The sequence below is a fragment of the Solenopsis invicta genome, chromosome 3 (genome assembly GCF_016802725.1).
Source record: "Solenopsis invicta isolate M01_SB chromosome 3, UNIL_Sinv_3.0, whole genome shotgun sequence".
In the NCBI taxonomy this organism is placed as follows: Eukaryota; Metazoa; Arthropoda; class Insecta; order Hymenoptera; family Formicidae; genus Solenopsis; species Solenopsis invicta.
This window is the reverse complement of record NC_052666.1, coordinates 14,942,876-14,954,117: the sequence shown is the minus strand read 5'-3', so window position 1 is coordinate 14,954,117 and position 11,242 is coordinate 14,942,876. Positions and strand designations below refer to the sequence as shown.

Below are 11,242 nucleotides of genomic sequence, written 5' to 3'. Positions count from 1 at the left end.
GGAAGTTTTCGAGCAGCTGAAATAATGTGGCGAAATGAATATCCCGATCATACACCACATTCGCGCAAAGTTTTCAGTCGCTTACAACGTCGAATAATTGTAAAAGGTATTGTTCAGTCGGATCATAATAAGGGAAGGCAAATTCATCGATCAGTTCGTTCAGTAAGAGCACCTGATGTAATTGCATCTGCCTTTGTAACCCCGAATGATTCTTTAAAGCGACGAGCAAGAGATAGTGGAATAAGTCGAAGCACGATCAGTCGAATTTTTCGTGAAAATTCATTCCATCCATATCGAATGTCACTTCACCAGGCCATGACATTGAACGATCATAGACAAAGACTGATATTCTGTAATTGGATTACTCAACAATTACCTAATTTCCATAGAAGTATTTTATTTTCTGATGAGTGCACCTTTAAAAGTGACGGCGAAATAAACACACATAATTTTCGTTATTGGGCACAAGAGAATCCACATTGGTATCGAGAAATGGATCATCAACGTATCTGGAAAGTCAATGTTTGGTGCGGAATTGTTGATACGCATATCGTGGGACCATTTTTCTTTCAAGAGAATTTAAACCGTTTTTTATACGCCGATTTACTCGAAAACGAACTTCCACGTTTACTTGAAGATATTCCACTCCAATTACGTCTAAATATGTGGTTTCAACAGGATGGATGTCCCGCCCACACGTCTGTCATTGCTCGTCATCAACTGAACCGCATATTTCGCGGCCGATGGATAGGTAAACATGGTCCACATAATTGGCCACCACGATCACCGGACCTTACAATTTTAGATTATTATTTGTGGGGACGAATAAAAGACCTTGTATACCGCGAACGACCTACGACTGCAGAAGATATGAAAAACAGAATTCGACAAGTCATTCAGTCTCTAGATACTGACGAAATTCGTCGGGCGACGGATGATTTCCAAAGTAGGGTAACAGCCTGTATAAATGCACGTGGTGGACATTTTGAACATCGAGACTGAACAACATGCGTATGCACAAAGGTGACGGCAAGGGGAACCACCTTATGAAAGCACCCCGACAAAGGTGACGGCGAGGGGAACCACCTTAAAAAAGCACCCCGACAAAGGTGACGACAAGGGGAACCACCTTATGAAAGCACCCCGACAAAGGTGACGGCAAGGGGAACCACCTTATGAAAGCACCCCGACAAAGGTGACGGCGAGGGGAACCACCTTAAAAAAGCACCCCGATAAGGTGTAAGTACGATCTTGTTACCTACACGTGGTACACCTTAGGTAACGCTAATACCTACAGGCGGCACCGATTATTTCGTTTTTACATTTTAAAAATGTTACTTTGACTTATACCTTTATGCCCAAGATCGATCTCAAGGTCGAATTCAAGATCATCATCAGGTTGATCCCTCGAAATCATGCAAATTTTGTCTGAGCCATTTTTTTGTACAAGCACATCCCTACGTTTTAAAAGGGTGGGACGGGTGGTCTGAAACAGGTATATTTTTCATTGCATTTTCTTGTAGTCGATTTCGAGAGCTTTCCAAAACACTATAAATAAGTTTATTTTGGTTAAGGACTTTCCGAGTTATGACGCTTGAAGGTAACAGTACACCGTAACTTTCAAGCCTCACAACTCGGAAAGTACTGAACAAAAATAAACTTTCTTATAGTGTTTTGGAAAGGTCTTGACACCAGCTATTAGATTCTGGAACCAAAAATGAGGTGTCCTATTTAAAAAAGTTAATGTTATTTTGATCTGACCTTGGCGACGCCATCCAAGGTCAAACTGATAAAATCAGTAAATAGATCTTTTAAAACCCTACAACTTTTGTCTGAAACATTTTTCTTTAAAATGTCGCGTTTACGAAAAAATCGGGTGGGACGGGTGGTCTGGGACACCCGGTATATTACATTATTATCGTATTAATATACTATTTATTTTTAACAAAAGTTGGTACACCATTATGTTATCTTGTAGATGACCTCTTGTGATAGTACAGAATTACCTATACTAAACAGTCTTTGATTGATGCACTGCTGGATAACGCCGTATTAAATTTAATGAATGCATTTTTCATTTTGGAAAAATTCTTTAATAATTTGATGTCAGATCCTTTTTGATTTTAAAAATTGTTGTAATTCTCCAGATTTAGAAGCCGATTTTGATTGATGAAAGTTATAATTTATATATTTATATATTACAACTATTTTTTCAACAATCTTAAATATAATACCCAGTGAGAAATAATACATTGAACCGATGTCGAATCGATATCGATTTCATCAAATTTCATCGATGTGATTTTTACGGGTTATTGAACATCGAAATTTCAAATATTTCATGATTATTTCGATGTCATGATATTCGTATTTGTTGGTAGCAGTAATAATACAATATAATGTTTCTTTCAAGATTTTCAATGTTTTTCCTTGTTTTTATTAAATATCTATTTATTGTCGATTCGATATCAATTCGATACTCGCGAGAGTTGCAGTGAAAAGCGCCGCGGCGCGGTGGGTCGCTGCGCTGCAGTCTGCTCCTCTAACCTCTTTTCGTCTTTCGTCTCTGAGTCCATTTGGGGCCGCATACGGGTCAGACGTGTTCGCCCGTTACTCATATTTTTGTACCCGTCGATTGCATCACAATCGGCAACGTGGTTGTTCTCGTGCACAGACTTTGCCTTCTTAACATTGTTTTTGCTTTCTTGCTACTTGATATTCATCGAACACATCATTGATTTGCGAAGTACCGGCCGGCTAAAGTGGGCAGAAGTGTACAACGTATCATCGCTTTATATAGGTAATTCTCCTTTTTTTTTATCATAAATTATATATTAGTAACAGAATAAATAAATTAAATTATTACTTTTTGAACATATTTTTAATATATGATTGTTCTGTATCTCTTCAATAATTGTTACTATTATGCACATATTTAAGGTTATGTGTTTTCTATTCTAATGTGAAATTATTATTCTGTTGCAGACTATTGTTTCCTGTAAAAAAGGAATTGAAATAAAATTGTACGTTTCGAAAGATAGGCACATAAAAGAAGCTGGCTAAAGTGTATAACGTGTGTGCCTGCATATAAGTGCACGATGTCAGAGGACGATAGGCCTGTAAGTATTTTTTCCAAAATTACCATTATTAATTTTATTATCATGATTCTACTCAAAAGATTTCTCTTAAATGGTTTCTAATGGCCGTTTTACAATGAGTACTTCCCAGTGAAAAATGATACATCGAACCGATGTCGAATCGATGTCGATTTGATCAAATTTCATCGATGTGATTTTTCCGGGTTATTGAACATCGAAATTTCAAATATTTCGTGATTATTTCGATGTTATGATATTCGTATTTGTTGGTAGCAGTAATAATACAATATAATGTTTCTTTCAAGATTTTCAATGTTTTTCCTTGTTTTTATTGAATATCCATTTGTTGTCGATTTGATATCAATTCGATACTCGCGAGAGTTGCAGTGAAAAGCTCGCCGCACCGCGGTCTGTTCCTCTAACCTCTTTTCGTCTTTCGTCTCTGAGTCCATTTGGGGCCGCATACGGGTCGGACGTGTTCGCCCGTTACTCATATTTTTGTACCCGTCGATTGCATCACAATCGGCAACGTGGTTGTTCTCGTGCACAGACTTTGCCTTTTTAACATTGTTTTTGCTTTCTTGCTACTTGATATTCATCGAACACATCATTGATTTGCGAAGTACCGGCCGGCTAAAGTGGGCAGAAGTGTACAACGTATCATCGCTTTATATAGGTAATTCTCCCTTTTTTTATCATAAATTATATATTAGTAACAGAATAAATAAATTAAATTATTACTTTTGAACATATTTTTAATATATGATTGTTCTGTATCTCTTCAATAATTGTTACTATTATGCACATATTTAAGGTTATGTGTTTTCTATTTTAATGTGAAATTATTATTTTGTTGCAGACTATTGTTTCCTGTAAAAAAAGAATTTAAATAAAACTACGTTTGGAAGATAGCCACAACTATAAAAGAAGCTGGCTATAAAGTATTTAACGTGTGTGCCTGCATATAAGTGCATGATCGCAAAATGTTGCAATAAAAAAAACAAGGCGTCCAACCAACAAGAGTCTTTCAAAACTAAAGCAACTAGTACCAGTACCTCCTCCTGTTCCTTTCATTGCATCACGAAGATTCAGCGTCTCTACGCATGATTTAGTGCGCCAGCATACTTCCCAGGAGAAACAATCACCGAAAAAGATAAATATTTGCAAATCTCAAAATGATAAAGAAAATCAAGTGACCAAACGTATCATGAACATGAGGGAAAAAATGCAGGAAGAAAAAAATGAAAATACCGTGCTCTCTGAAAAACTTCGTCAGTTATTGTCGAATACAAATATTCGAAAACCTTGCAAAACATCCCTGCATCAAAATAACGAGACATCTGACCATAAAAATGTAAACGATTGTGATTTATTAGAAAATCAGAATTTTGGAGTCCATCAAAATTTTGAAAAGTTTATTGAAAATAGTCAATTGACTTCAAAGAAGGAAATTGTTTCTGAACATTGCCCATCTTCTATAGATAAACTTCTTTCGCCCAGCTCATCCGAAAAGAGTAATTCATCAAGTGAGTTGAAACGATCAACTAATCCTTTGCAAAGTCTACCATTTTCTGCTGCAGGCATAAGTTCATCTTTCAAGAATGAAAGCAGTTGTTCATCTAAGAGTAAGAAAGCAGGTAAGAAAGTAAATTAAGGAAAAATTATTGTTATAGGTATAATGATTTATGTTTCTTTTGATTTATGTATCTTTTGATTTGCAGATGTTTCTCTTATACATCTCATCACAACATTTCATAATGAGGTAAAGAGAGAATTAAAAGAATTGAATAGGAAACTGGATTTTGTTTTAATGAATCAGGAGAAACTATGTAGATGCATACTTCCGAGTGACAAAGTTATTAAAAGACCGACAAGATTCCCTTTGCTTCCAGTTTAATCTGAAGAAGAATTAAATGCTTTGGAAACATTTTTGTCAAATGATGTAAATTTATCAGCTGCCGTAAGTTTTTCATTGTGTGTTCTTGCCGAAAGTAATGACTATGTTTCAAAGAAATTACGTAATTTTATATTTTCTTTTGCAGAGTATGTATCTTGGAAGATTTGTTAATAAAAATAGTCTAGACGGTTCATTCAGGAAACTATTAACAAATGTTGTATGCAACAATGTTGCTAACAAATTCAGCTTTCAAGGAGCGAAAGGAAAGAAAAAGTTTGAGACTTTGAAGATATGGGAACTTATTCTAGGTGAGCAAAAATACTTACGGTATTTCTGTTGACTTGAAAATGTAATATTATTGTTATATATTTTTTCATTTAAGAAACTTTACTATAATTAAAAGATGGTAAAAATTTAGGTATTGCTATTTTATTTCTTCTACTTTTAATATTGATACAACTTAGTGCACTTAAGACAAAATAACTCATGTTTTTATTTTTTTAATTTTTATAATTTTTTTTTTTAGAAGAGTTTTTGTCTTGAAATTTTTGGAATAAAATTCTATACATTTGCTAGAATCTTTACTAATAAGATTTTTTATCTTAAATATTTAAAATACACTATTAGGACCGAAAATTGAGTATATAAAAATCTAATTGTCTAGTTGTAGAAAAATGAAATAATTTTTAAAAAATGTTGACAATAACTGGTTTCTTAAATGATCTTAACAAGTCTGAAATTATTTTTGCAACTTAATAATCTAATGTATTTATTTACAATAGGTGCACTACTTTTATATTTCGAAATGGAAGAAATGTCTGCAGCTGAAAATGTCGCAAAATTATGGCTAGCCAACGCATGGCGCACACAATTAGATGGGACTATTGATCGTCGCCAAACGTGTAAAAAAGTATGTGTAAACTGAGTTTATTGAACCTACGAGAGATTTGATGAAAACGTTTCGTAAAGGCAACTGAATTTTCTTTGACTAAATTATAAAATAAAACATTTATACGCCAGTGTAAAGGAAAAGATGGAAAAAATGCAGCAACATAATATGTTGTGGATCGAGGTGCAATTTTTAAAAAAGGCAGTTGACATTTTGTGTTCCTGTAGACACTAGACTCTTATGTACACTTACGTTTTTGCTTATTATGTGAAAAAGAACAATCAGTCTGTGATTTTTGAAGAGAACCAAAAGGATTTGGAGAGCGCTAGAGGAGTGCCCCTCTGAATATCTTGAAAGGGATATTACGAGCGAAAATCTGGCAGGTATTAAACAAAAGGTTCAGGATAAATATAGATACTGGGATAGCCGGAGAAAGATGCTTTTAGAACTTGTCCATGAAGGGTACGAGAAGGAATGGTGGGATTATAAAGAATAGAGGATTTTTGCTAGTTTTATTTCTTCATAAATCCTCTTCCTTCCCACCTCTGCCTCAGCTGTGATAAACCAAGAAAGAGTTAACAAGAGACAAAAATGGAGCATGTCACAAGTGATTATAAAACGTGTTATTTGCACTTTATGCTCTGTGGCAACACGTATAATGTCGTTTATGAATTAATATTGAACTCAAATTATTAAAACTCAATTCCGATCACGAAACAAGCTGATTGGACAATATTTTGATTTGCGCTTGCTGTGTCATTGTAGATTCTTGATCCTTGATAAAAATGCCCTATTGTTTTAGGATTTTAAGAAAAAGTTATATTCCTTAAGACAAGAGTTGTGTCATTCTTTGTTAAACATACCTGGCATGTTTGCGATGTAAAATAACTTGGCTAAAAATTTGCTGTTTTATTTAGCATGTTTTATCTGACGTTACGCTGTCGAAAGCTTTCGAATCCTAAGAACTTATTTTCTTCCCCTTAATTTTAAGGATGACTGTTAAAAATAAGTCATGTACAATTTAAACAAATCGTCCCAAACTATTTTATTCTATTTTGGATTTGAATACTAGTACAGATCCAATAGTCTGATACTCTTTTTTTTGTCATTTTCTTCTATATCTAATATATAATTCTATAGTTATTTTTCATACATTTAAAGAATTTGTTTTTTTTGTTGCATTTTTAAAAATGTATTTTTTATTATCTACTGTATGCATTTATTCTTGTTTAATTTAGATAATAATGTTTATTTTTTATTATAATAAATATTTTATTTCGTTAAATATCTCTTTAGTCTTTTGTGCAATCTTCATTTTATTATGTTTAATATAATACATATAATATTTATGTTATTTAATAAAACTGCAACGAAAATGTATTGTGTGCTGCAACCTTTCTTCCGTTGACCGTACACCCTGCTAATTTAATCTAACTGTAATTTTTAAGTATACCTGATGATTAGTTAACGTTATTTGCCGATATTTTGAGGTCAAAAACGATGATAAACAACGTCAGCTTGCTACTTAGAATATTTGATTTTGGCGTCGAATTAATGTCAATTTCATTATTATTTTTTGGGTAGTGATCATGTAACTTTCCTTAGAACGGAAAAGTAAAAAGTGAAAAATTTTGCCATTAACTTCAATGGCGAAAGATTTCACCTTTCCGCCCTAGGAAAAGTTACATGATCGATACCTGGCGGGTACAATGAAACATTTTGTTGAATTGACATCGATTCGACGTCAATACGATATTGATGATTGATGTCGAATTGACATCGATTCGATGTCGATGATCGAAACTGTGACCACCTGAATATCGAAATCGATGTGAGGATCGATATCACATTTCGATATTAAATCGACATCAAATTGATGTCGATTTGATATACCATTTCTCACTGGGTTTAGTCGTAGTTCAACAGTGTGGCTATTTGGGAGTCATAAGTCGTTAATCGTAACAAATTTATATCTAAAATGAAATAATATAGTTTATAATTACAAATAACACAGTTGTATTTGCCTTATAACACGATTAATTTCGTTTTTGATATCTTATCAACGACTAACAACTCATTGCAAAACGACTATATATAAGATTTATACATATACTTTAAAATTAGTAGAAGAGGAGATAATATAATGACACTCATTTTTATTTTATTAAATAACTTTTTCAATAATCAGTGTTTCATATTGAAACTTCAATAATTATATTTGTCAAAGTTTTACTTATGATATTTTAGACTTAAAGTAATGAAGTATTTATTACTTACAAGGAAACACAGGGAAGTGTCCGCCTCAGATTACAACGAGTTTTTAATATGTTGTAGTACAGATAAAAATAAGGGACGCGTATTTTTTTATACGTGCCCATACGCATTTTAAGGGGGTGAAACACCCCTTTGAAAAAAATCGGTTTTTTTCTTTCGAAGCGTATGCCGTCGAAACTATAAGAGATAGAAAAAAATGTTTTAAATAAAAGTTGAATGGCTCGAAGAGTAATTTATAACAGCGGAAAAATTTTTTTTTTTTAATTTTTTTTAATACTTTCTCCCACCACTTACTTATTTTTTTCAAAATTTTTATTTTTTTTATAAACAAAATAAAGCTTATTTTATTACGAATTCAACGGTATATGATAAAGTTACAATACAACATTCCCATTTTCCAAAAATAATTAAAAACCTCTCTATACGCACGGTACGCGCACCCGTCCGCGCGTTCGTGCGCTACGGAAGTGACTCCCTCCGATTTTGACGTGCCTTTAATATGTTGTACAGATTAAAATAAGGGACACGTATTTTTTACACGTGTCCTAATACACTTTTAAGGGTGACACCCCTTTGAAGAAAATCGGGTTTTTTCTTTCGAAACGTGTATCGTCGAAACTATAAGAGATAAAGAAAAATGTTCTCAATGAAAGTTGAATGCATGTTTTTCTCGCATAAGATGACAAAAACATTTCGAGGACAGTCTGTGTTTAATATGAAAACGCAGACATTGAGAAAAACATTTACTACAAAATAAAACGACACTACACTAAAGAATAACAACAATTACGGTGTTGTAAGACATTAATTTCTCGTTTAGAAAATAATATGTAATTAATATAAGTTAAACATTTATTTACTGGTCTACATGATTTGACTAGAATAGTTGTTTTCTTCAACATTTTACAGATAAGGAGACTTGGATTACACAAAATTATTACTCACACATTCCATATCTTCACTATTTAACGCCAGCTCATCAACTAACAACAAGAGAACTAACATAAAACTAATTAAAAAATTAGTTAGAAATTTCATCTTTTATACTGCATTTATACAATTCAATTAAAGTGTTTATTAAATTCCATTAGTGTAGAAATATGCATAACCACGCTACTGGTGCGTGCACTTAGGGTCATTTCCTATCTTGAAATAGAATGTTTACGTCTCGGCAGTATTGACATGTATAGATTCAAGAGTTACGTATGTAAGGAAATGACCCAAAGTACACGCGCCAGTACCGTGGTTATGCATATTTCTACACTAATGGAATTTAATAAATACTTTAATTGAATTGTATAAACGCAGTATAAAAAATGAAATTTCTAACTAATTTTTTAATTAGTTTTATGTTAGTTCTTTTGTTGTTAGTTGATGAGCTGGCGTTAGATAGTGAAGATATGGAATGTGTGAGTAATAATTTTTTGTAATCCAAGTCTCCTTATCTATAAAATGTTGAAGAAAACAACTATTCTAGTCGAATCATGTAGACCAATAAATAAATGTTTAACTTGTATTAATTACATATTATTTTCTAAACAAGAAATTAATGTCTTACAACACCGTAATTGTTGTTATTTTTTATTGTAGTGTCGTTTTATTTTGTAGTAAATATTTTTTTCAATGTCTGCATTTTCATGTTAGACACAGACTGTCTTCGAAATGTTTTTGTCATCTTATGCGAGAAAAACATGCATTCAACTTTCATTGAGAACATTTTTCTTTATCTCTTATAGTTTCGACGATACACGTTTCGAAAGAAAAAACCCGATTTTCTTCAAAGGGGTGTTTCACCCTTAAAAATGTATTAGGACACGTGTAAAAAATACGTGTCCCTTATTTTAAACTGTACAACATATTAAAGGCATGTCGAAATCGGAGGGAGTCACTTCCGTAGTGCACAAACGCGCGGACGGGTGCGCGTACCGTGCGTGTAGAGAGGTTTTTAATTATTTTTGGAAAATGGGAATGTTGTATCGTAACTTTATCATATACCGTTGAATTCGTAATAAAATAAGCTTTATTTTGATTATAAAAAAAATAAAAATTTTGAAAAGAAATAGGTAAGTGGAGGAAAGTATTAAAAAAAATTAAAAAAAGAAATTTTTTTTTCCGCTGTTATAAATTACTCTTCGAGCCATTCAACTTTCATTTAAAACATTTTTTTCTATCTCTTATAGTTTCGACGGCATACGCTTAGAAAGAAAAAAACTGATTTTCTTCAAAGGGGTGTTTCACCCCCTTAAAGTGCGTATGGGCACGTATAAAAAAATACGCGTCCCTTATTTTTATCTGTACTACAACATATTAAAAACTTGTTTTAATCTGAGGCGGACACTTCCCTGTGTTTCCTTGTTAGTATGTGATTTATAAAAATGTAATGCATAACATAATCGGTGGAAGAGGAAAAGTGGTAATAATACTGCTAATTCAAAAATCAATTCAAAAAATAGTTTAGTTTAAAAAACAATATTTTGTTATAAAGTTATATATTTTTTACTCGATTTTTTATTTTCCATTGTTTAAAATTTTCATTCGTTCAGAAACATTAAAAATATTATTAGAGATAATATTTAACGTTAAATAACAAGAATAAAATAATATCTGTAATGTTTCTGAACGCAGACTTCTAGAGTGACAATCAATTTATCTAAAAAAATATTTTTGTATGAAAATTTCTTTTAAAAAGCTATATTAACAAAATCTCATGTTACTGTTTAACTTTGCATAACCTGAAATGTATACAACCAAATAAAAAGTAAAATAACACAAAAAACATTTGAGTTTACATACATTCGTGTGATAACGTGCTCAAGTTTAAAAACAATGAGGAAGTATATGTAATTATGTGCTGCAATGTACCTTGAAAAAATGTTGAAGTGTTCAAAAGTAAAAATGCCTTATAACAATTGTAAGCTTTATGTATTGATATATTAGAGCCACACAAAAAAAAACGGCGGACTACTAAATGAATACTTCTGTAAGCACTTGTTAGATTTTGTCACCTAATAATAGAAATATAGGGGTAGTTGTTCTGTTTACAATAGCCACAATGTCTCCTTCTCTACGAATAATTGATTGAAT

General features: G+C 32.4%; 1 protein-coding gene across 1 annotated transcript; it reads left to right on the top strand.

Annotated features, from left to right (window-relative positions):
- The first annotated feature begins 4,078 nt into the window (after window positions 1-4,078).
- On the top strand, window positions 4,079-5,988 carry LOC105204285. The gene is made up of 4 exons (XM_026140203.2): window positions 4,079-4,735; window positions 4,820-5,058; window positions 5,141-5,303; window positions 5,778-5,988. The coding sequence occupies exons 1-2, from the start codon at window positions 4,306-4,308 to the stop codon at window positions 4,993-4,995; spliced, it is 606 nt and encodes a 201-aa protein (XP_025995988.2). The 5' UTR covers window positions 4,079-4,305; the 3' UTR covers window positions 4,996-5,058; window positions 5,141-5,303; window positions 5,778-5,988.
- Window positions 5,989-11,242: the final 5,254 nt, after the last annotated feature.

Excerpts from the sequence above, each read along its gene's own strand:
- LOC105204285 (XM_026140203.2), top strand. The coding sequence starts at position 4,306 with ATGAACATGAGGGAAAAAATGCAGGAAGAAAAAAATGAAAATACCGTG. Across the intron at positions 4,736-4,819 it reads ATCTAAGAGTAAGAAAGCAG|ATGTTTCTCTTATACATCTC; the intron begins GTAAGAAAGTAA and ends TTTGATTTGCAG.